The sequence below is a fragment of the Diadema antillarum genome, unplaced genomic scaffold (assembly GCF_040938485.1).
Source record: "Diadema antillarum isolate AM-2024a unplaced genomic scaffold, OU_Dant_1.0 seq00002536_RagTag, whole genome shotgun sequence".
NCBI classification, from domain to species: Eukaryota; Metazoa; Echinodermata; class Echinoidea; order Diadematoida; family Diadematidae; genus Diadema; species Diadema antillarum.
Window position 1 is genome coordinate 107,059 of NW_027273138.1, and position 24,191 is coordinate 131,249.

At 40.8% G+C, this 24,191-nt stretch overlaps 1 protein-coding gene across 1 annotated transcript in view; it reads left to right on the top strand.

Moving 5' to 3' along the window:
• Window positions 1–23,677, top strand: part of LOC139714931 (scavenger receptor cysteine-rich domain-containing protein DMBT1-like) — a 33,006-nt gene extending 9,329 nt beyond the window's left edge. The window contains exons 2-15 of the mRNA XM_071626581.1: window positions 6,919–7,308; window positions 8,809–9,174; window positions 10,079–10,447; window positions 11,902–12,282; window positions 12,873–13,244; window positions 13,483–13,866; window positions 14,254–14,631; window positions 15,203–15,341; window positions 16,178–16,368; window positions 16,726–16,904; window positions 18,312–18,718; window positions 19,295–19,400; window positions 20,874–21,093; window positions 23,523–23,677. Of these exons, the coding sequence (XP_071482682.1) occupies window positions 6,919–7,308; window positions 8,809–9,174; window positions 10,079–10,447; window positions 11,902–12,282; window positions 12,873–13,244; window positions 13,483–13,866; window positions 14,254–14,631; window positions 15,203–15,341; window positions 16,178–16,368; window positions 16,726–16,904; window positions 18,312–18,718; window positions 19,295–19,400; window positions 20,874–21,093; window positions 23,523–23,677 (4,037 nt within the window). The remainder of the gene's footprint in view (window positions 1–6,918; window positions 7,309–8,808; window positions 9,175–10,078; window positions 10,448–11,901; window positions 12,283–12,872; window positions 13,245–13,482; window positions 13,867–14,253; window positions 14,632–15,202; window positions 15,342–16,177; window positions 16,369–16,725; window positions 16,905–18,311; window positions 18,719–19,294; window positions 19,401–20,873; window positions 21,094–23,522) is intronic.
• The last annotated feature ends 514 nt before the right edge of the window (window positions 23,678–24,191 follow it).

Below are 24,191 nucleotides of genomic sequence, written 5' to 3' on the forward strand. Positions count from 1 at the left end.
AAGTCAAGTCAAGGCAAATGTTCTCAAATGTTTTAAATAATTCTTTCTATGTTTTCTAGAGATATACGTCTGTATCTACTGTGCTGTCATGACTATAAAAAATGAAGTTAATGTGCATTACTGGTACACGTGATAGGCCTATCATGACATGTATATGAAAGAGAAGGAGCGTTACCAGTCTAGTTACAGAACAACCAAATCCAGTTATACTAGATAAGAAAATGATACTTTTACTGCTTTATAACAGTAATTCATAGATGAAACGAAAACACACATAGAAAGACATGTTAAAATGATCTGAAACAAAGAAATAGCATGATTTGAATTTGAATTAACACGTTTGGAATTTGACTGTCTTTCGCGAAATGTAATGACTGAAATACCCTTTTCGGCAAGTCAAGGCGAATTTGAATGAATGTAGGGTACCAGCCAATTTGAATACCCATTTTACGAATTCGAACCCTCTATCAACTGAACCAACAAAAGTGCGAAATTGGCTGGGAAAACCTAACTGGCTTTGATGTTTTGGGTATCTATGATGTAAATTAAGGCCTACTTCGATTGTAAAAGAAAAACAACTATGACTCTTTTCAGCTAAATGATGTCATCGTAATTATGTGGGGGAGGGGCACTTTATGGCTACTGTACTGGGCCCAGTACAAGATGAAATGACTGGTTTTCGTAATATGGTCATCTTGATTGTGCACTATACAGAAGTACAGTTGTATGCTTCCTTTGCAAATTTCTTGAGTGTTTTGCTACTGTAACCTATAGGACCCCGTATACAGGATAAGATAACTTGCTTTGGTGTTTGTGATATCCCTGTTCAGTAGGGCCTGATATTTACGTTACAAAAGAATTTGTAAGACCATTTTCAGCTGATTCACAGTACATGTATAATGGATGGGACACTGTGGAGCTACTGTCTGGGGCTCTGTACAGGATAAAATATCTAGCCTTGGTGTGTTGAATATCTCTGATAGGTACTACTTCCAGTGCAAAAGAAATTACCCGTGTTTTGGGCTATACTGTCCGGGGCCCCGTTCAGGATAAAATAACTGGCTTTGGTATTTTGGATATCTCTGATGGGTACTACTTCCATTGCAAAAGAAATTAGCCGTGACCCTTTTTAGCTGAATGAAACTAATGTGTGTGTGTGTGTGTGTATGTATGTGTGTGTGTGTGTGTGTGTGTGTGTATGTGTGTGTATGTGGAGAGGGGGGGCACTTTAGGGCTACTGTCTAGGGCCCCGTACAGGATAAAATAACTGGCTTTGGTGCTTTGGATATCTCTGATGGGTATTATTTACTCCCATTGCACAAGAAATTAGCCGTGACCCTTTTTGGCTGAATGAAACTAATGTGTGTGTGTGTGTGTGTGGGGGGGGGTGCACTTTGGGGCTACTGTCTGGGACCCCGTACAGGATAAAATAATTAGCTTTAGTGTTTTGGATATCTCTGATGAGTATGCCTACTACTTCCAATTGCAAAAGAAAGTAGACATGACCCTTTTCAGCTGAATAAAATCAATGTGTGTGTGTGGGGGGGGGGGGGGGAAGGGAGCAATTTGGGGCTACTAACTGGGGCCCCGTGCAGGATAAAATAGCTGGCTTTGGTATTTTGGATATCTCTGAAAGGTACTACTTCCATTGGAAAAGAAATTAGCCGTGACCCTTTTCAGCTGAATGAAACTAATGCGTGTGTGTGTGGGGGGGGGGGGGGGCACTTTGGGGCTACTGTCTGGGGCCCCGTACAGGATGAAATAGCTGGATTTGGTGTTTTGGATATCTCTGATGAGTACTACTTCCATTGCAAAAAAAAAAAAAATTAGCCGTGACTCTTCTCAACTGCACGAATAAAATCAATGTTTGTGTGTGTTTGTACGTATGGCCTATGGGGGGTGGGGCACTTTAGGGCTACTGTCTGGGGCCCCGTAGAGAATAAAATAGCTGGTATTGGTGTTTTGGATATCTCTGATGGGAACTACTTCAATTGCACAAGAAATAAGCCGTGACTCTTTTCAACTGAATAAAATCAATGTTTGTGTGTGTTTGTACGTAGGCCTATGGAGGGTGGGGCCCTTTGGGGCTACTGTCTGGGGCTCCGTACAGAATAAAATAGCTGGCATTGGTGTTTCGGATATCTCCGATGGGAACTACTTCCATTGCAAAAGAAATTAGCCGTGACCCTTTTCAGCTGAATAACACCATATTTGTGGGGCCCTTTGGGGCTACTGTCTGGGGCCCCGTACAGGATAAAATAGCTGGCATTGCTGTTTTCATGATAAGTACACCCAAAGGAACAATATCCACCAACTTTTGTCCGTGACCCCCTTCGGCTGAATAAATCGATTTTTCGGGGTCCCTTTTTGTGGTCCCTAGGCTTACGGTACAGGATGTGACTTGCCAGCAATTCATTTTATTGACCCTTGAACACATCCTTATACGATGAGACCATTAAAAAGTGTGACCCTTTTCAGCTGAATAAATCTTCTGGGCCCCCGGTCTAATTGTCGGCATGCAGTGTTTTTCATCAGTTGCTCGTATTGCCCCTTGGTCGCCGCTGGATCCGAGATTTGGCCCACACACTTCTTAATTCGGATTCTTGCAATATCTTATTTTCTTCTCTTTTCTCATTTTTGCAAAACGTTCGTATTTATGGTAATGCGGTTTCTAGGACAGCTAATTGCTGGAAAACTGAATGTACCAGCAATGGATTTAACCTCCCCATCACATCATGTTTGAACAGCAGGCAATTAGTGGAATAAAAAGCAGAAGGCTATGCTGAAGTAGCTTTGCAGTTACATTAATTTGTGCATACGCCCGCAGTACGCAACTTCCCGCAACTGTAAGCAAGTCTACGCGGCCTATACGCCCGACCTACGTTTATGTACGCAACTCTACGCCCGCTACACGCCGAATACGCTACGTTGATACGCGCTTCCTACGCAACCATACGTAACCCTACGCCGAGACTACGCAAATCCTGCGCGGATCATCACAATTATTTTTCATGAGTACGCAGCCGATTTCGGCGTAGTCGCTACGCAACTCTACGCAACTCTACGCAAAGCTCGGTGTGAAACCCCCTTTAGTCTTACGCTCCTCCTTTTTCTTCTGTGTGTGTGCATTTTTTTTTCTTAATGAGACTTGTAATACTGCAATTCTTTTTCCTGTTATCATAGTAAATGGTGTCATTTTTATAAAGTGCTCATGTCCTACAATAACGGGGGTTTGTCTATCTATTTTATCAAATATTGGCTCTCATTGCATAACAATCGATTCATTAATGCTAGAGGTTTTTCAAACACTGTAATAATGTATCAATTATAAAAAGGAAATGTAAGAAGAAAGAAAAAGTGAGGCGTGGTCTCGGCTGAATGCCAACTAGGGAAAGAAAAGGACAGTTCACGGGATCACTGACACACTAGCAATCTAAGTATCACGGATGTGTACTTATCTTGTTTGGGTTAAATCATTATTTGTCGTCCGTATCGTGTCTAATTTACTTAACGATAGCTGCACCTGCAGACTGGGGGTAAATCAGGTGCTTGATCCACTTGATGTGTGAAAAGGACAAACACGATCCCTTTGTCTACACATGATTATACACAGCCTGTATAAGGGAAAATTACCGAAATGTCTTTCAACCGACCTTTTTATTCCTGTATGCCCCTCCTCTGTTTAAGAATAATATGAAGAGAAGATAATCTTAAAAATAAATAAAATGTATGTATGTATGTATGTATATACATGTAGGTCCTACATACATATGGAGAGTTCTAATGTAAACGATTAACGTTATTTTCATATATTTTAGGTAAAGATCACCATCTTGATAAAGAAAATCAAATCTTTTCAATGAAAACTGTGCTTGTTACACAACAAAATATTTCTAAAGATTTCATTAAACTCATCCCGTTCAATGAATTTCCTTGTCTTTCGACCTCGATCTGAAATGTCTAAAGTTGGTAAACATATATTATGATATACATATATATATACATACATATATGGTAGAAGAGACATATGAACATCAGCTTCATTCACAATAACGAATAAGTTTCATAAATTCATTATACTGTTCACGCATTCATCTTTTCCTTTTATATATAATGCGTTTCTCCACGTCGTAGTGCTAGGAAGTGCCTTGAGATTTAAGGGACCAAGGTTACCATAGTAACGTACCGTTTCTCCCGGTTCCTGCAGTGCCTCTTCTCTTGTCATTGTGGGGAGCTGCGAATATTTGACAAACACAATCATGCCAAATCCCAACACTAATAAGCTACATACTGAGACCTCAGTAGAGAGGATCATCATGGGTAAAGTGCAATGAATTACAAATAACATGAACATAGAAAACAGTTCATATTTGATGAATTCATAACAAAGAAAATGCGAAATCGAAAGAAAAGAAAACCATAGATAGGAATAAGGGAAGAAGACTGAAGACGAAACAAATGAAACGCATTGAAATTAATGTATCGTGTTATCGTATCAAAATGAAGGTAATATCAGGATATACGCTAACATGGTAAATGATTTTGTTGTAACGATTCTCATTTTATGGAGTAATACTGTGAATCCATAATGTAGCGTGAAAGTTCTGTAATCATCTGCGTCTTGAGATAACACAAACATTTCCAAGGGCATATCAAAACAACTAAAAAAGAACGTTTTTCTGATTTCTAAATGTATTGATAAAGTTGTACGAGTTTACTCTATATAAACTTGATCAATCTCGACAATGAACACGAACTAGAGATAATGGTACTGATAGTTGCCACTTTGTAATTTTTCCTGCACGTTTTGTTGGTTTTTATGCTGAAGTGTTTGTTATTTACAAGTATTCAAGTATTTAGATTTGAAACAAAACAAATATGATAAGCCGTAGATACTTGATGTTGACTTAATACTTCAGGGATGTGGTCTGCTAGATTTGTTTCCCATACACGCATCTCATGAACATGTGAGTATTATCAGAGTCGGCTGAAATGACCTCCTTAAAGAGAAATACATAGTTTCGAAGGTTGAAAAGGACATACGCATGATGAGGCACTTAGAATTAACTCTTAATAACAGATCACATTTACGGGTGTTAAAGTGGACTAAGGTTCCCTAGATAACAAAGTTCAAGATGATGATAAAGTTTCAATGAACTGAATACTTAAACATGCAACGATGCCTGTGGCAATGCGCCAATTTTCTCTTATTTTCCATGCAATCTATCTTTTTCTTTTACTATTTGATGCTGGTCAAAAATTAAAAACCGCATTTTCTAACAAAGCAGCTGACGAGATGAAATTTGTTTGAGATTGCAATCTGTGTACACATATCACGCTCACTATTGTTTTAACGCTGCACGTGGTTCGAAATTTCTAGTCAATATCCTTTATATCATCCATTTTATGAAGTAAAGGCAGTAAAAATGGCGCGGGGGGCGGGGGTAAAAAACCTGTAACAACAAGAACAAAAATTGTAATGATCATTTTCATACAATATCATCTTATGATTCTAAACCATTAACTGTCTTTTTAGTGTGTCCTTATGAGATCCACGGACATCCAGAATGGTGAATATATAAATGATGAGGATTCCAGTAAATGCAAGAACATTCATACTTTTTCCCCATTCTTTACCCGTCTCCCTCCCTCCCCCCCTCTCTCTCTCTCTCTCTCTCTCTCTCTTTCTTTTTTGTAATTTCTTTGTCCTATCGTTCCCGGTTTAGTTTCCATTATGTGGCTTATGGAAAGAAACTCTAATTAAAAAAACTGAACAATCAATATTTCACTGGATACCGGGTTAAATTTCTTCATGTGAAGATTCTTTATAAGATAAACTTCACACATATCAAAATACAGTGTACAAGTGCACTATCACACTCTGGCATGTATCGTACAAATTCTCTTTGTCAGTGATTGCTGTATATATTTGCGATGATTTTGTATGATTTTGATATGGAAAATGAATGAATGAATAAATGAATGAATGAATGAATGGATGAAAGAATGGATGAAAGAATGAATGAATGAATGAATTTTACATGAACACCAAAATCTACAGTATTCAAACTCAGGCACAAAGGGGATTTTTTTTTTCTTGATGCCTAAAGCCCCGGTCACACAGCACTCCACGTCCAAATCACGTACAAAAAGTTATAAAAATCTGGTGGACGTGGTCGTAAGTGGTAATTTTGTGGTCAATTTTGGTTTGGCAGTGCTTTGTACGGGGTTTGGCCGTTGGCGGCTGTTCCACTGCTGAAGCACTGCCTAAGCACGGCCAACCACGTCCAGCCACGTGTGTGTACGCGGAAAAAATCCATTTGTCAGCGATAAGCCGCTAAACACATGCTATTTCCCGTGATACCGACGCGTCAGATGACCGTGCTCTGCCCGTGACAGACCGCTAAACTTTCGCGTCTTTACCGCGTCTCCCCAAGTTTTAATCACTGCAGGAACACGGATTATCACGTGTGTTTCAAGTGTGTTGCACGTCTTTACCCGTGTGCCGCCCGTGGTTGTCCGCGGAATAAAATTTTGAGCAATTCAAAACTTTTTACCGCGTCCGACGCCGTTCAAATTTTTCCCCGCGTCCTGCCACGTCTATAAATCGACCGTAGCTCGTCTTAAACTCGACATCAACGCGAACAACATCGTCTGCTTCACGGGAGACCACTTTTTGACGTGTTTTGGCCGTGATTAGGCCGTAAAGCGCTGTGTGACGGGGTTTGATGCGTTACCCAACAATACTGTACTCGTCGCACTTGATCATTCCTTCCACCCCCTCCCCTTTGTGACGAAAGCCTTATGTTGTCTCAGATCGGATAGTAAGAACGATCGTTGTTTTCGAATTTGTTTTCATAAAAGTCTTACTTTGAGATTGTCTGAAGTTTTCTCTTCCTCTGTTTCTTTCACACACAGCCTGTCATGCAGTAGACGTCGGTGATACCATTCCCACCCCATATTGCGGTGGGTTCCTCTTACTTCATACACAGACTCCATCATATCGACTCCAAGCCCCCAAAGTCCCCATTGGCTTCGCTGAAGCTGATGGAAGCTGTACATGGCATTTCCACGCTCTACCAGGTGCCGTGATCAAGGTGGACATCATTGACCTGGATCTTCGCAAGAACGAATCGCTTCGACTTTATGATGGCCACAAAAGCCTTCTTGGTGTTGGAGTGGATGCAAAGTACCTTGACAACGGAGAATTCATCAGCAAGTCAAGCTCACTCTCACTTCGACTAAGCAGTGGGCCAGTCTTTGAAGGAACGGCCATTATTCTAGTTTCCCTTCAGACGGTGACTTCTGGTACATATACAGACAGAATTTCCCCATACCAATATATGACCTCGTGATGTACCTGTTATTACGTCTCTTTGATAGCATTGTTTGGTATGATTTTTGTGACATGATCATTGCAGGAAAATGTAATTTCTTTTATCATCGATTTCTAAGAATATCAATTGGTACCGTTAGCAAAAGGAAATAAAAACATATTGAAAGCTTGCGATATGAACGACCATAGTTTTACAGTATGCATAAAATCAAAACACTCTAGAAACCTGCTCACAGTCAAGTCAATAACCCATGGATTCAAACTATGTAAAACATCAAAAAATCTGTCATCGCAAATTCCTTTCAAAATTTGTTGGGATTTACATAGCTTCACTGTGCTTACCAAGTTGAAACTTTTCACAGTGAGCGCATGTCTTTCAAGAACGCAGATAGCTTAGCCAAAACATTTATATTCTATATTTCTATCCCAAAGCCTTCTCTCTACAGTAATACTGCTTTCTTCTTTTTTTGTGTGTGTCAAAGAATAAAAGGGAATCAGGTTTCGTCCTGTGCTATAATAGACAAATACTTTTAGACTGATGGTGCCGCACTAGTACTTGCGTGGGATTTGCTTGTTTGTTTCCGCGGATAATAATCTTGCTTGGATTGGGTATGATAGAAGCAAGGGCCCCGGAAGCGGGGGGGGGGGGGGGGGGGCAAAACGAGTGTTTGCCCCCTAATCCCAAATGCCCCCCAATCCCAAATGCCCCCTTTAACAGATAATTAATCAATTATCTAAAGACCAAAATGAACAATAAAGGCGCGTTTCTTGCATAAAAGTTGTCAATTTCATAACTGATAATGCGAAATTTTCGCCCCGTTAGGGGCCAAAAATCATAATTTGATATACATTATAATATCTAATACACTAATATTTACTTATGAGTAAATTTAGTGTATAGATGGTAGCCTCGCGTCCTCGAGTGTGCCCCTAAGATATGCCTTTAGCAAACCATACATTTTCCCTTTCTTTTATGCTTTTTTAGCAACATGAAAATGATTTTCATTGCTCGAACAATGCGATCACTTTTAAGCTTTTAATGAATACATTTCAGACGAATGGCAAAGTGAAAATGGCGAGCTCGCTCTGCCCGTACAATAAATTATAGTAAAACGAACAGTTTTCATAAGTTATGATCATAGTCCTTCGCAGTGATTTTTTTTTTACTACGTTTAATTCTATCAGTCTCTCAGTCCACTAAATAGAAAAGAGGAAAAGGGGAGAGAGAAATGCACCACACGGGGGAGTATGACATGGTATGAGCATGTTCTAATATCGGAGGGTTAATTCTTTTGGTGTTGTTAGTTATCACTTGACATTGAACTAACAATGCAGCTTGAACGCCCATCATTGATTGTGTGTGTGTGACACCAATAATCCAGAACAGGGCAAAACAGAATGCAGCTAAAACTGACACAAGATTGACATAAATAAATGTCCTTTTTAAAACATGACCTAAATTCTCTTTTCAGCAAGAAAGGTAAATCTCTTGTCGGCCGACCCGTCACAATGCGGGGGTACGATCACACTGGACTATGGTACACAGACGAAGAGATTTCAAGCAAACAACCATCAACCAGGTGGCAACCCTGCCTACTGCATGTGGCATATTGTAGCCCCCTCGTCTATGGTGGTAAAGCTCCATTTCGTGCAGATTTTGCTGGAGCTTTACGACAACTTCGTAGTGGTGGACGCTACCGGAGCACGCCTAGCCGAGTTTTATCATATTGATGCCACACCGCATGAAGTAATTTCAGACTCGAACCAAATGACGTGTCTGTTCGCTGCAAGTGCAGTGCAGAGCTCATCTTCAATTGACATCGAGGTCACTTTCCAAGGTACCTCTGTTTACGGTCATTGTTTTGTTTTTCTTTTTGTTCTCAGTTATGCAATATTACTTTCCATGAAGATCTAGAGCCATGACTTTGGCAAGTTGTAGTGCATTAACAGCATTTGTAAATTGTAGTGCATTAACAGCATGCATGTCCTAATATACAAACAAATATGAAAAAATATCATCGAAAAGCGTAGAATATAGGTAATTATTACCTATACGAGGTAGTTTTGCGAGGCAATTGCAGTTGGGATTTTGCAGGGTCGTGGAGTTCAGCAGGCGACATTAGAGCATATCACGAGCATCCGGGGTTTTGCATATACAGTGGACTCCTGTTATAACGATCACCCCTCGGGACCGGCAATTTTCTTTCGTTATATCGGAATTTCGTTATAACCGAACAAGTGAACAATAGAAATACGTAGAGTGGATGACATTGCAGCCCACATTTTTACTTCGTTATAACCGTAATTTTGTTATAATCGTGTTCGTTATAACGATTTTCAATTATTCGACATGTTGGTGATGATCTACAGATTGTCAAATGTGGCTTGATCTATATCATAGTGTATAGCCGTATTCATTTTCCTAATCTACCTAGGGGATAGGTAATAATTATTGTACTGACTGGCCTTGGGGGAGATACCAGATAAATATTGCGCGCACTGAAAGAATATTGCCCTCGTCCTCGATTCGGGCAATAATTCTTTCAGTTTGGGCCATATTTTCTAGTATCTCCCTCAAGGCCAGTCAATATTATGTAAATATACAGAGTAAACCATGGGTAAAATACGTTATTGCATATAAAGCATTTCATGTCATGAGAGAGCAATGATGGAATCAGTCTGCTAACCACGAGATACTCAGTTTGAATCCGTAATCTATCTTTCCTTGACCTTGGTTGACAGAGATGACATCAACGTTTGACCCGAATGTCACTCACGCTTTAAGCGGTGGTCACATCAACCTGACTGCCAGTACGCCAAGCTTCACGTTTCTTTCCAACGACTTTTCAACCATGACGAGTGTCTACGTCGGAAGCTATTGGTATGTCACCAGTCCTCCTGGCACAAGGATCAAGATCGAGTTCTTGAGTGTAGACACGGGGTCTGGAGTCTTCTTGGACATTCGCAGTGGGTTCAACACCCCTCTGACAAGTCTGTCCGGCACTCTGTCCTTAGACCCCGTCATCACCTTGGACAATAGCCTGGTGATCTGGCTTTATTCTCAGTGGAGGAACCCGGGGAGAGGTGTTACAATCAAAGTCAGCTTAGCAGGTGAGGATGAGGGGTCAAGGGTGAACGAGCTACAGAAAGGAGATTGGCAAGGGAGCTAGAAGCTAACAGTGTACATTGGTAGGGATAGAGCCAACAGTGGGAGAGTAGTAGGGAGCATTTGCTTAGCGGGGAGACTTAGGGAAGGATCCGTGGGAGAAGATTCGTAAAAAGGGGAGCCACAGGTGTAGAGGGTGGTTGAGGAGCAACAGTAGAAGAGTGAGCTCCCAGAGAGGTGAAACTGGAAAGGGATGTGCCACAGCAGACACATTGGTTCAGGAGGAACCACAGCAGGAAGATTGGTAAGGGAGGTGCAACAGCAGGGAGCTTGGGAGGGGAGTAGCCACAACAGGGAGATCGGGAGGGGAGGAGCCACAGCAGGGAGATTGTGAGGGGAGGAGCCACTGCAGGGAGATCGAGAGGGGAGAAGCCACAGCAGGGAGATTGTTATGGGAGGAGCCACAGCAGGGAGATTGGGAGGGGAGGAGCCACTTCAGGGAGATTGGGAGGGCAGGAGCCACAGGAGGGAGATCGGGAGGGGAAGAGCCACAGCAGGGAGATCGGGAGGGGAGGAGCCACAGCAATGAGATTGTGAGGGGAGGAGCCACAGCAGGGAGATCGGGAGGGCAGGAGCCACAGCAGGGAGATCGGGAGGGGAGGAGCCACTGCAGGGAGATTGGTAAGGGAGGAGCCACGAGGGAGCTAGATGCCACAAAAATTAATTGCCAGGAGAGCAGTCACAGGTGCGGAAAGACCCTACGTTGTATAGGGGGAGTCACTGGGGAGCCATAGACTGGAGGAAGCAGCAAAGGGTGGCGTGTGTAGACGAGGAGCTCCCACGAGGAACAGTTGGTAGGTTAGGGGTCAGAGTACGAGAGTGAGCAGTAGGGAAGGAGTTGCTTTAAAGGGTCAGACTGGTAGAGGAGACCCACACGGGGTGTACTCGCTGGGGTGCACGGCTAGGGCAGACACAAGTTAAGATTGGCAGCGGTAGAAACAGCTAGGGGTCAGTACTGGTAAATAAGCAGCCATATCTTCAGACATGTATGGATGGCGAGTGAAAGGGAGAGAGTTACAGTACGGAACAGAGATTGTAGCCACTGGTCATATGTTGTTAGGAAAGATTTAGAGACGGCCAATTGTCAGGAATAGACGGGAAAAATAGCTTTTACCGCTCAACAGATCTGTACGTTTCCCTGAAATGGCCTGAATATATTTACCTTGTTCATGGGTGACTTATTCGTTTGTTTTCCAGCATTATGACACATGTAGGCCCAACCGACAAACCATTGCGACAGTAGTAAGAGCAGAATCTTCGAATTATCAGATTGTAGCTCACCATCCTTTTCTGTAAAAATAAGCTGTGTGTATGAATGAATTCTGAACGAAAATTGTCCTTGGTCAATAAGTTAGGGTTTGTCAGTGATTTTTGTCATTGTTAATCCTGTTGTTGTTAGGACATGAGACGTTGGATCCTACAGCAGTTCTGTCTTCGTGTGGAGGCTCTGTTTCTCTCGACCTCGGCAACTATCAATCGATACCTTTCTCATCTCCAAACTACGGCAGCACTCTCCGACAGTACACGGTCTGTTATTGGTACTTTGCCAGCCCGTCAAATACCCGTATCGAACTGCAATATGACGACATCCAAACAGAGAATGGCTATGTCTATATCTTTGACAGCCTCAACTCACCCTCGGTTACCGTTTCTAGCATCTCTGGGGAGGGCGTCCTTCAGCCCTTCCACTCATCGACCAATGGCTTAACTATACTTTACAACGATTTAGCGGATTCCCAGAACGGACGCGGATTGCTTGCAAGAGCCACAGTCATTGCTGGTAGGCCCTACATTGTGGTTTTATTCTAATTGCTTTGAAAGTATATCCTTTATACCGACTGATTTTAGTTTAGGTAACCAACACATATTGTGATTATGACAACTAGTGTGATAAAAGTGGTGATGTTGATGATGCTAGGATTAAATACCATTTTTACCATTGTGGTGTACAATTTAGTTGCCCTTAACAGATTTTATGCATGCAGATGTTAACAGAATTGGAGGAGGAAAATGGCTCAATTCTCTTGATTCTTATACCCACCAGACAAACACATGTTTGACGTCGACAATGAAAATGACTTGGGTCAGACGATGGAGCCATGATTTACTCTGACTTTAAAGAAACTAGATACTAGTGATAAGAATCGTTCGTTCATTCATTCTCTGTATCAAAATAGATATCCCATTCATTCTCTGTATCAAAATAGATATCCCATTCATTCTTTTGTACAACATCTCATCAGCTTTGACCTCACACATGACATATATTTTGATGATAGAAATTTTCTGTCAACAGTTTCTGCTCCAATGATTGATAGGGGATGACGAATGATTCACAAAGAAACGCATGACATGATTCACTATTTACAGCTGACACACCTCGTCCGGAATCCTCCTGTGGAGGTCTACTTGCCCTGGACACCATGACGTCATCTAGTGCTTTAAAGACACCATGGTACGATACACCCGTTGGTATAATGGCCTACACCACTTGCTACTGGTATATAACGTCACTCACAGATGAAGAAGTGTCTCTTGAATTCTTCGACCTGCAGACAGTTGACGCAGTAGTAGAAGTGTTTGACTCTGGAACCTCCTTGCACAATCAGCTGGCCACACTGAAGGGTGACTCGGCCTCAAATCAATTTCTCTCGTCTGCAAATGGGCTTACGATAGTCTTTACCGATTTCCCGTCGACCAGCTACACAGAGCGCGGATTTTCTGCTTCTGTGAATTTGGCAGGTAGGAGACAGCATTCATAATCAATGTGAATATTTCACCCTTACGTTCATTCAGCAGTCGCAGTGTTAAAACCAAAAAATGTTTTTTATCTTAGATTCAACTGAACTTAATGCACATACAAATAAAAAGACATAGATGATAAAGGAGCTGTAGGGAATAAAAATTGTTAGCAAAGCAACACTTTGTCGAGTGATTTATTGAAATGATCTTTCCTTCATCTTCTTTTCCTCTCTTCTAGACAAGTTTAGCTGGGACCAAACAACGGTCATGTCGTCTTGCGGAGGGACGGTCACCTTTGAACCTTCGTCGACCAGTTTGACTTTCTCAACCCCGTTTTACCCGAACAATTCGCCCGATGGATATTTCGACTGCCGATGGTCATTCAGTGGACCTCATGACATGACATTTGTTCTCGAGGTCGAAGATTTTGATACGAGCCAAGCAACCTACTTCTTCGCCTTCGACAGCGAGGCTGTTTCAACGAGCAAACTAATTTCTGAACTCTCCGGAAGTGACATCACCACCACGATGATGTCATCTGAGGGCGCCCTATCAGCTAGATTCTATGACTCTTCCATGACTGATTCTGCTAGAGGAATTCGGGCAAAGGTCACCCTTGCAGGTAAATTCTTCGTCAGCGTTCTTCACATCGGTTTATGATTATGACATAGTCCATACAAAGACAAGAGCAGGAAAAGAGTAGACTTTTGTTAACAAGAACCGATAACATCTCGTGAGAAGAATTAAGAATGATTATAAATAATTTATGTCAAAACGAATTCAAATCACTCATCGATATTTATTACAGTTTTCGCGTTCCCCTGATTCCCCACTTCTCATAGGAGAATCTGTAAGATATCATTAGCAATATTGCTTGAATTATTGCAATCAAAATTCCGTCCAACGATTGCAACTACAATGTATTCGTAATTTTGGTATCAATATCAAAGGCCCGAATGTCATGTATGACTGAACTTTTCTGATGGCAAAACCCTGGTGACCAACTTAGATCCACCTTCCTGGAGCGACATGGGAACCTTGGACAGCTGTGGGGGTGGTGTTGGGCTGAACTTTGACACACGAAGCTTCTTGTTCACTACTCCTGACTACCCATCCACATTGGGGAACCACTACGATTGCCGCTGGTTCGTCACCAGTCCTTCCGACACCGTGATCTTGGTGGAGTTCATCGACTTCGAAACGGACCCAAATTCCTACCTCATTGTGCACGATGGGAACAGCCTCTCCGATCGGGAAATTCTGCGAGCTTCAGGAACGACCTTACCAACCGCTGCCAACTCGTCTGCAAACGCAATGACACTGCAATTTTATTCAAATTGGGCCTCCAGCGGCCGTGGAGCGTCACTCGTAGTCACGGTTGTTGGTGGTAAGATTTAAAGATGTTTGTTTCATTTTTACTTCAGGCGAGAAGAAACATTATAATTACACTCTTTCCGTAAGACCAATTCTCTTCATTCTTATTGTAGCTGAATGCTGAGTATGTATACCCTCTTGGAGAATAAAGAATGATAGATAAGACCGATTTGTGAGAATAAGTTAGAGATGAGGCATTGCTACATAGGTTTTAGTTCCAACTAGTGTCACCGGCCGGTACCTATAAGCAGAAACTGGCGGGTTCAAATCCCACACTGGTTTCTTCTTATGTTCTCGGTGTTCAACAATCAGCCAGATCCCACTTTCAGGAGATTAAAAGAATCATCTGCCATGTTTGAAACTACACTCTCTCCGCAAAACAAGTTTTGTTTTGAATTGGCCCATCATTTCCCACCTATTATCCTTATATCTATACGAACAATCTAGAAATTAGAACCCCCCCCCCAAAAAAAAAGGCAGAATCGGTCTCAAATATCAACCGCTTATTTCCTGTTTAAGATTTTATAAAGTACACTAATAAAAAAAAAACTGTCTAAAAAGAATACTTCTGTTCATGCTCACAGGTGACAAACCAACCAGTGATGTGCGGTTGGTCGGGGGAAGCGGGCCCCATGAAGGACGTGTAGAGGTGTACTATAATCACGTCTGGGGAACTGTCTGTGATGACCAGTGGGGAGTTGAGGATGCAACGGTTGTCTGCAGGTATAGGCCTACCACATCTTTTATATCATCCCTTCTAGCTGTCTTAGCTTACAAGAGACTGACAAGATTTTAACTCACTTGCTATCAATGATTTTACACTACAAAGAAAATTACAAGAGCCTAATCAGCTGGGAGATTCGATTAGCCTAGCTCTAGAAATTGAATCAAAATTGGTTACTCTGATCTTTTCACTTTGTGTCTTGTTTGTTTTCGGATTGTTTACTTTAGTGAATGGAATGTGAACTAGAGTGTCACTTATTTCTAAAAACATGTGCATTGTCATGACAATATAACTATCACTCATTAAAGGGGATGGCTAGTAACTGATCAGTGGGAATCAGTGGGAATGCTGAAGGATGATTGTTCTTATCCTTGTGGGATTCATATAAGAGTACAATATATATATATCTATTGTTGTGTGAAAATTATTTGCTTCAGAATGGTCCCACATTCAAGTAATGTGCAGTTTAATGTTTCCAGGTTAGCGTGCCTGGTCAGTGACGGGGCATTAATCTGCACATTACTTGAATATGAGACCGTTCTGAAGCAAATAATTTTCACACAACAGTAGATATATAATGTACTCTTAAATGAATCCCACAGGGATTGGAACAATTATCCCCCAGCATTTCCACTGATTCCCACTGATTGGTTACTAGCCATCCCCTTTAAGCATGTAGGTCTGTGTGAATTTAAAAAGCGAATTACATCAAACTTGTATATCCTATTCTTGCATTGGAAGAAAAATCATCCGAGCTTCCTTGATGTAATAATTACCCACCACGTTTGATTCTGATTTGAATTATTGTTCGATTGTTCAAACTTTCTGATTGTAGGATGCTAGGATACCGGACAGTAATCGCGGCTTGGTCCCATGCACACTTCGGACCAGGTACAGGTCAAATCTGGTTGGATGATCTACAGTGTACTGGTGATGAAGATCACATCACGTCTTGTACGCATCGTATGCCGACAGGAAGTAATAACTGCGGTCATTCGGAAGATGCCGGGGTCACTTGTGGCGAAGGTATACATTCATGATGACACAAACACATGAATATGCGACCAAGATGAATAAAAGCTTATGAATCAAGTTTGCATAATGCCAATGAAAGTCTACATTTTGTGGAATAATAAAAACGTGTCCCTCCAAACAGTGCTAACAGAAAGATGTATAGAAGTGGTTAAGAGATGTATACGAGAATTAATCACAACCAGTTATCTCTACGATCGAGGAGTATATGGCTCCCCTGTCAAACAATCTTGTCTCGCTCCGTTATTGCCTCCTACAATTTTCACTTGTAAGAAGGCTATATAACGCTATCACACGTTAACAAACACTGCTGTCACGTATTAATCTTTCTATATCTATGGATAACTATAGGAGCTCAGATCATTTGTGACAGTAACTCCATGACTGTCCTCGTCGACCGGGTTCTGCTGGCCCCGGGAGATGGAGCAGGGGATGTCTACCTCGTGGATGAATCCTGTCGTGGCTACGACCATGATAGCGTCAAAGTTGCCGTGTCAACGACATTCGGTCACTGCGGGACCAAAATGGAGGTACCACAATAAATTTTACATCATTCGTCTTTGCATAATTTTGCTTTCACTGTTGCTCCCCATCACCTGTCTTTTTAAGCGCTGATTATGCAACAACGTGCTTAGCCGATCTAATTGCCAGCGACATTTTTATGTTGAGCAAAGGACACCATGTCTTATGGTATCATGGTATTAAGTTACACTCAGAGAGTGGATCTATTGAATGGAACCCCCCTTTCCTTTGCAGTGTATTCTTCTCTTGATTGATTTTCAGTGTCGACTGCATGGAAACAACAATGAAAGATGTATAAAGAACACCCACACACCATGAGATGTTGAGTTATTACAAGGCTTGTTCAAGCTTTGCTATGGTCTTATGATATGCAAAGATGCATTCTTTTCTCTGTATTATGATGTCAATAAAGTTACGGTCACAAAGGTCGTACGAATGTCACTGTTCGTACGAATTCTGGAGTTCGTAGAGATTCGGAGACGGGGCACAGATTCTTACGGCCTTAACGAATTTCGTACAAACGCTGTTTAATTCGCAAGAACAAATTGTGTACCTACGCCATACGAGTCCCTTACGAACGCCTTACAAACTCGAAGAGTTGTTCGTAAGAATGCCGTACGAATCTCTGTTCGTAAGGCATTCTTACGAAAGACGTAAGAGTCCTCTGTGAACAACTTAAGGCGTTCTTACAATCATCGTAAGAATTTAAGGCTTCAAGAATCGTCTCTCGACCCTGCAAAATCTTGCGTAGCTGTTACGATGTTTGTACGACGCCTTACGAAGAGAGGGTTTCGTACGAAGTTTAAAAAAAGTCTTGGACAAGACCATCGACCAGGCTGCGAACTTACGAACGGTCTACGAACGGTCTACGAACGTTGGTTTTTACGGCCTTCTTAAGAAGATCTTACGAAATTGTCTACAAATCGTTCGTACGGCGTTCGTAGCAGGTCTTAATGGTATTTGTAACCGAGCCTTTAGACTACGAAAGGCCCCGGTAAAGCAGTCTGCCCAGCTGCTCTTTACATTCGATAGACATTTCATGTGAAAACGAGATGATTGGATATCATGGTGCAAGGTTCTTGCGTAATGAGATGAAGTGGTTATAGAATGGACATCAGGGCCATGTAGAGTAAATCTTTGACATTACATAAACTGATTTTCATTGAAGATTTTAATGTCTGCATCAGGATGAAAGTTATTGCGTCAGTCGGTGATTTGATAGAGTGGAATCAAAAGCATGTCATCACTCAGTAAGCACGTTAAGCCAATGTATTTAGTCTTGTGATATTCGTGAAATCGTTTAAGTATCATCTTGAATTCCGACACGATAATCATTGGAGAAAAGTGAAATGTTTCCACGCTGTCATATCGACTCTCCTTATGACTTGTTTATCTCTCTGCACGTCTTGTTACAGGAAACTGAGAGCACGTTTACGTTCTCAAATGTGGTGACTTACTTTGTGCCCAAGTCACTTGGCGGAGAAACGATCACTAGAGAAGAAATCGCCCATGTTCCTGTCTCCTGCACCTTTAACCGACATACCATTCTTGGAGGTAGTTCGTTCCAACCACAAGTAGGCGTTGTTTCCTTTAGTGAGACGGGATATGGAAACTTCTCCCTAGAACTCGCCCTCTACGCTGATGAGTCTTTCGACTCGCAGAACCAACCTGCTGAAGACACCAAAATTCCTCTTGGCGAGTCCGTCTTCTTCGGTGTTAACCTAACTGCAGTAACCGATCTGACATTGCTCATCGAATCGTGCTGGGCCACACCTCACCCTTATCCATTTGACCCCAGCAAATATCTTATTATTGATAATGGGTAAGAAGGATTTCACGTAAAAACACTGGATCTATTGTCAATATCATAAGCTTCATTGCCTTTTTAGATTTCATGTAGTAACATCAAACCACTCTCCTTCTCCTACACCTAGTTTGACTACAGGTCATTTCAACACATTTATAAAAGAACACCAAATATAGTATTAAGCATTACTCTTAAAAAAACGGACTTGTTTGACGCATAGGATAACGTACCTAATGGGAGTAGAGAAGACTCTCACAATGACAAATCCCTATTATAAATTTATTTTGACATTTCGGTACACATTGATTATAATGGGTCATACCCCATAGACTTGTAAAAGGTTTGATTCTGTTATAGAGTCATGAATTTAGCCAGAGATCTCTCCCAGGCTAATGTTGACAGGAATCTAAAACTTCACACCCACAGGGCCACATTTAAGTTTTAAGGCCTACACTCATGCACGCTACTTTACTTCTCTGATACCTCACAATTTCTTGTTTGTATTCCATTTGTTATCGGCCAACTTAATAATCGAATATCCCTATTAACTTCCCGTTGGGTTGATTCTTATTCTAAATCTGATCGTAACAGATGTGCAGTGGACTCTACAGTGCAGTTTTACGATGACGTCATAAGGAATCCTCTCTTTTCGTCCTTCTCCGTGGCTTCATTTTCCTTCGTAGGGGACAATGAGCAGGTATTGCCCGCCGCTTTTTTTTTTTAAGTTGATACAATATACTTTGTAACAAAACTCATTTCCTTTCATTTTTTTAATCATTTAAAATTTTCATGTGAAAATTCAATTTGATTCACTTTCTCCTCCTCCCCCACACGCACAGATTAATAAATTAAAATGTTCTTGTTGACAGCATTGGCTAAAATTCTTTAACTTGTGTTCATCTTATTTCCATTCCTTATTTATGAAGATGAATTGTGGCATAAACATAGCATATCTGTGTAGATTTGTCATAAACTAAGTATATACTACGAACAGCTGACGAAGGCAAGTATTGCAGGTTATATCTTGAATATTTTTCGCATTCTTTCGAGTGTTTAAGTACTGTCTCCTGTAAGTAGAAGACTTTTTGTTTGTTTATTCACAAATTGATTCACCATTGTTTGCAGTAAGTGCCTAAAGATGTCTTTCGATCACACAAGCACCACCCTTTCGACCGCCATAAGCAGCTCACAGTAATAAATATTATTGGCATAATGGATCTGTAACTAAAAGCTCCACAAAAAAAAAAACACGAAAAACTAGCAAAACTTCTATAAACTCTGAAAAATCACAGAACTTATATATTTGATTCAAAATCCTCTTAGCCTGTTAAGAAGAAAATGTAATTAAAAAATATTTATGTAATTAAAGCTGAAATGGAGAGGACATTGAAATCCCCCCAAAAGAATGTCAATTTAATCATCGTAAGCCCACTCTATTTGAAATCTTTGTTTCTTCTTTTTCTGCTTCTTTTTCTTCCTTTTGGGGAAACATTGAAAAGATTAGGCCTTCTCTTCCATTCCAAAGATCCTGGCTGGGACACATATTACAATGTATTGTTTTTCTTTTGTTTTCCGTTATGATAAGTTTTTAGCATACATATAGGCCTACATTCCAGGTGTACCATCACAGAATATTATGCCTATACACGGCGAGTAAAATAATTATTTCCCTTGGGGCAATGTCTGATAATGTCACATGTTGGCAGCTAATCAAAACGGTCGTATCATTGTTTCTCAGTGTTCACTACCCCAGAGCTACCAAGTCTCACGCATTCTGCGTGAGAATCAAGCATTTATAGGGGCCGTCTCACGATCTCACGCATTGCACCCATATTTCTCAAGCATCGGGCAAAGTCTGAAACTTGGGCCTATGATAATGAGCATAGCTAAAAAATTGAAGTGATAGTTGTAATTGAAGGTATATTTTCCTTTTGTCTTTCAAAATAAGTAAAAAATATTCACTTAAGTATGCACCTGATGGCACCATTAAGAGCTAAAAATTGAAAAAGCTCCCTACCGTGGACGGCCACAGGGGGAAAACCCCTCCCTCGCCCTCGTTTGCGTGCTCATTCGCTTGCCGAGATGCCGAGTCATGAAAATCTCACTCATAAAAATTTTTTGAACTGGGCATCCCTGCTACCCCTCCCTTTCTCCCCCTCTATCTCAATAGGTATTCATGCACTGCCAGGTTGTGGTATGTGACAACGAAGATCCGGGCTCCCGGTGCGAGCAGGGGTGTGTGGGTACAGCAGGGCGTGGCAAGAGAGCTTTGGGGGCAGGTTCCAGGGGAGCCAGTTCGCTACCACACACCATATCAAATGGACCTCTTACCCCTGAGGGCTCTTCAAGGAAACAAGAACATGGACTTACATCTTCCGAAGCTCATTCTGGTAATCCATGATTTCAACACTAATTATATTTCCGTCTGTATAACACCTGTAATAGATCATTGTAATTCGATTGGTTGTTTGATATTAGTCATTTATCCAATTTAACTACACTGTACTGAATGTACGTCATCATTCGTGTAGTAATTATTGTGGCTCATATATCGTGCAATCTTGGATCTACACGATTTGCTCCATTGCAAGTATTAGCCGACTCAGAGCCAGGCCGGCGCACTAACATAGTTTCTTACGTAAAACGCTTGCGTTTGCAGTGTGTATGCGATCAAGCATATTGACGGACAGCGCGCTGGCGTCTAGCGCCCAACACTTTCTCTATCTCAGATCTCACACATTATCTCTTTGTTTCTGAATTCATAAAACTTCAAATGACAAAGATATATTTTAGGTGTTATGTAAAACAAATGATTAATGCTCTTCATTCGTGAAAGGGACAGATATTTCATTCGGTAAAAGATGAAATTAGTGATCCATTCAACTCGGGTGCGCCTCGTTGAATGGATCATTTCATCTTTCACCTCATGAAATATTCTTTCCTGTCCATTGCACTCATAACCATCTATTAAATTGTACAAAGTCGAACTTCCGCTCTCTATTACTCCCCCCCCCCCCCTCGCCCTCTTCATATACATTACATGATGTAATTATGGTATATTAGGCCTATGTACACACATACTACACGGGTGTATATAGTATAAATGACATGGAAAGGGGAAGACAGCATTGATCAGCGGTAGCTTGGATTCAACTCCGGTCTATTTCACCAGGTTTTCGATGTTCTACAGACCTTCATTTGGGCTACACAAAAATGATACATAATTTATGACTCACTGATAAAGTGTACATGATGATAATGGAAAAACAAACATTTGATGAATTTCTATGAGAAGTTTGAAATATATTTTTATACATGTAGGTCCTACATTAATACATTGTATACGAATCAAAACTGATCACAGATTTTCATAAAAGCTTTCCAAAATCAAGAGAGTATTCCATAGAATAGTAAAACACAAATCATGATGTAAACAACTTGATAAATATCATCATAAAATCATGCATAAAATCCAAAGGGTATAACAGACATATATGCGTTACATTTTAGCAAATAAGTCCTTTCAAACTCGAAAGATCGTGACTAAAGACAGCTCAAACAAGTGAAGATTAACCAGGCTATAGATCACGCGGGTCTCACAATTGAGAATTGATTGATCTCGTTTGTTTCTTATAGTGTGTGGGTTTTTTTTTTTCTGTCTTACTGCTCGTTACCGGGATGGTGAAGGCCTCAGTACATTATGGACATCACATCCTATATGCCGGATCATAAATCCTATTTTACTACAGTATCTACCTTGTTATGACCAAAAGGTGGAAGATCGCTCTTTCCATCTCCCTGTTGTTTAAACTAACCAATCTAAAACTCTTTATCTACCGACGGTGGACACTAAAATATGTCCGCAGGCTACCGTGTTTTTTTTTAAAGTTATCTTTTAATGGTCTAATCGGGAACTAAGATTCAAAATGGACTCTTTAAAGGGATGGTACAGTATTAGTGGAGATGAGAATTGGGCTTTTAAGTTTTTGCGAGATACCAAGAAAACACTTATGAAATAGTACAGAGCGTACCATTTCAAGATGAATTCAAAGTTTATTTGATGAAAATCGGGTTTAGAATGGCTGAAACATCCAAAAACAAAGTAAAACAGAGCGATCGTAATAAAATGTGGGTCCCACACTTTACTAGAATCGCTGTGTTTTGGATATCTCAGCCATTTCAAAATCAATTTTTTCATCAAATAAATATTGAATTCTTAATGGAATTACATTCTCTTTCATCTTTCTATTTCATAAGAGGTTTCTCATTATCTCAGCAAAAAAATGTTAGAAACCTGAAATTAGGTCCCAACCAAAACTATACAATCCCTTTAACGTTTCCTTTTATTTCGATCTACTAAATTTTTATATCTAAAGATGTAAATGGCCCGAACGGGCCACATTACCAGAAAAAAAAAGAAGAAGAATATAATGTCGAGCCCTGCATACCGATAAGCGACCAACTTCTTCTCCTTCTTCTTACATAACGATACTGTCCATCACCCGAATTCAGAGGCAACAGGGGGTATGGCGATATTAATGGTGTATCTAGTTCTAAGCTCAAAGTTAATAACTTTGCTCTTCGGTCCTGAATGTGGGGAACTGCTATACAATACAGTGGCTGTATGATTATTTTAGGCGAATTTCTGTACGATAGGTACATGTAGCCTGAGTGTAGTTTTTCACTCAAATTGCTCTTCTTATGTGTCATTAAGTGTTTTGGATGGTATATTCATATCTTTTTTTATACATGTACCTCTCCATAATTTCTTGTGTTTCTTCTAGCATTCTACTGTCAGTGTTTTCTCGTCTGTTTTCAGAGAACAATGGGGACGTAAGACAGATGTTCCTTGTTGGAATATCCGGCATCTTACTTGCAGCTGGGTCGATGATGGCATACATTACTCTGAAGAAAGATCGACGATCTGCGGGATATCGGCGCCTGCCCACGAAAGAGCTGGATGAAGGAGTTTAAACGAGTCATTCACGAGTTGTTATCTCTTCCTTCCCGAGAGGGAGAGAGAGATAGGCCGTCATTATCCATAGCGAAATGTTGCACGTCATTATATAGATTCTCTTTTAGGTACCTCTTATAGTTTGAGCACATTTTCTTACAATGTTGGAATGTATGGCTTAAACAGTTAGACTAAGAGCAGAAGAATGGAACGGAATTGTTTTTTTTTTCATTTAAACAGGACTGCAATAAAGAACTGGATTTTTAAATTGTCATAGGTTTTATCAAATATATAGATAGTGGTTGCAATCACACATCCAGATAAGCTGAGGAGACTATGACATGTATGACAACTCTGTCGACTTGGTATTATGATTCAAAACCTTTCCCCTTCCAACGTCATTACACACATACATAACAGACACGCACACACACACACACACACACACACACACACACAGAGTAATGTATGCATCGTACTGTGACACCATTAAAATTCATGTATAAGATACTAATTTTCAATAATGTAAGCCAA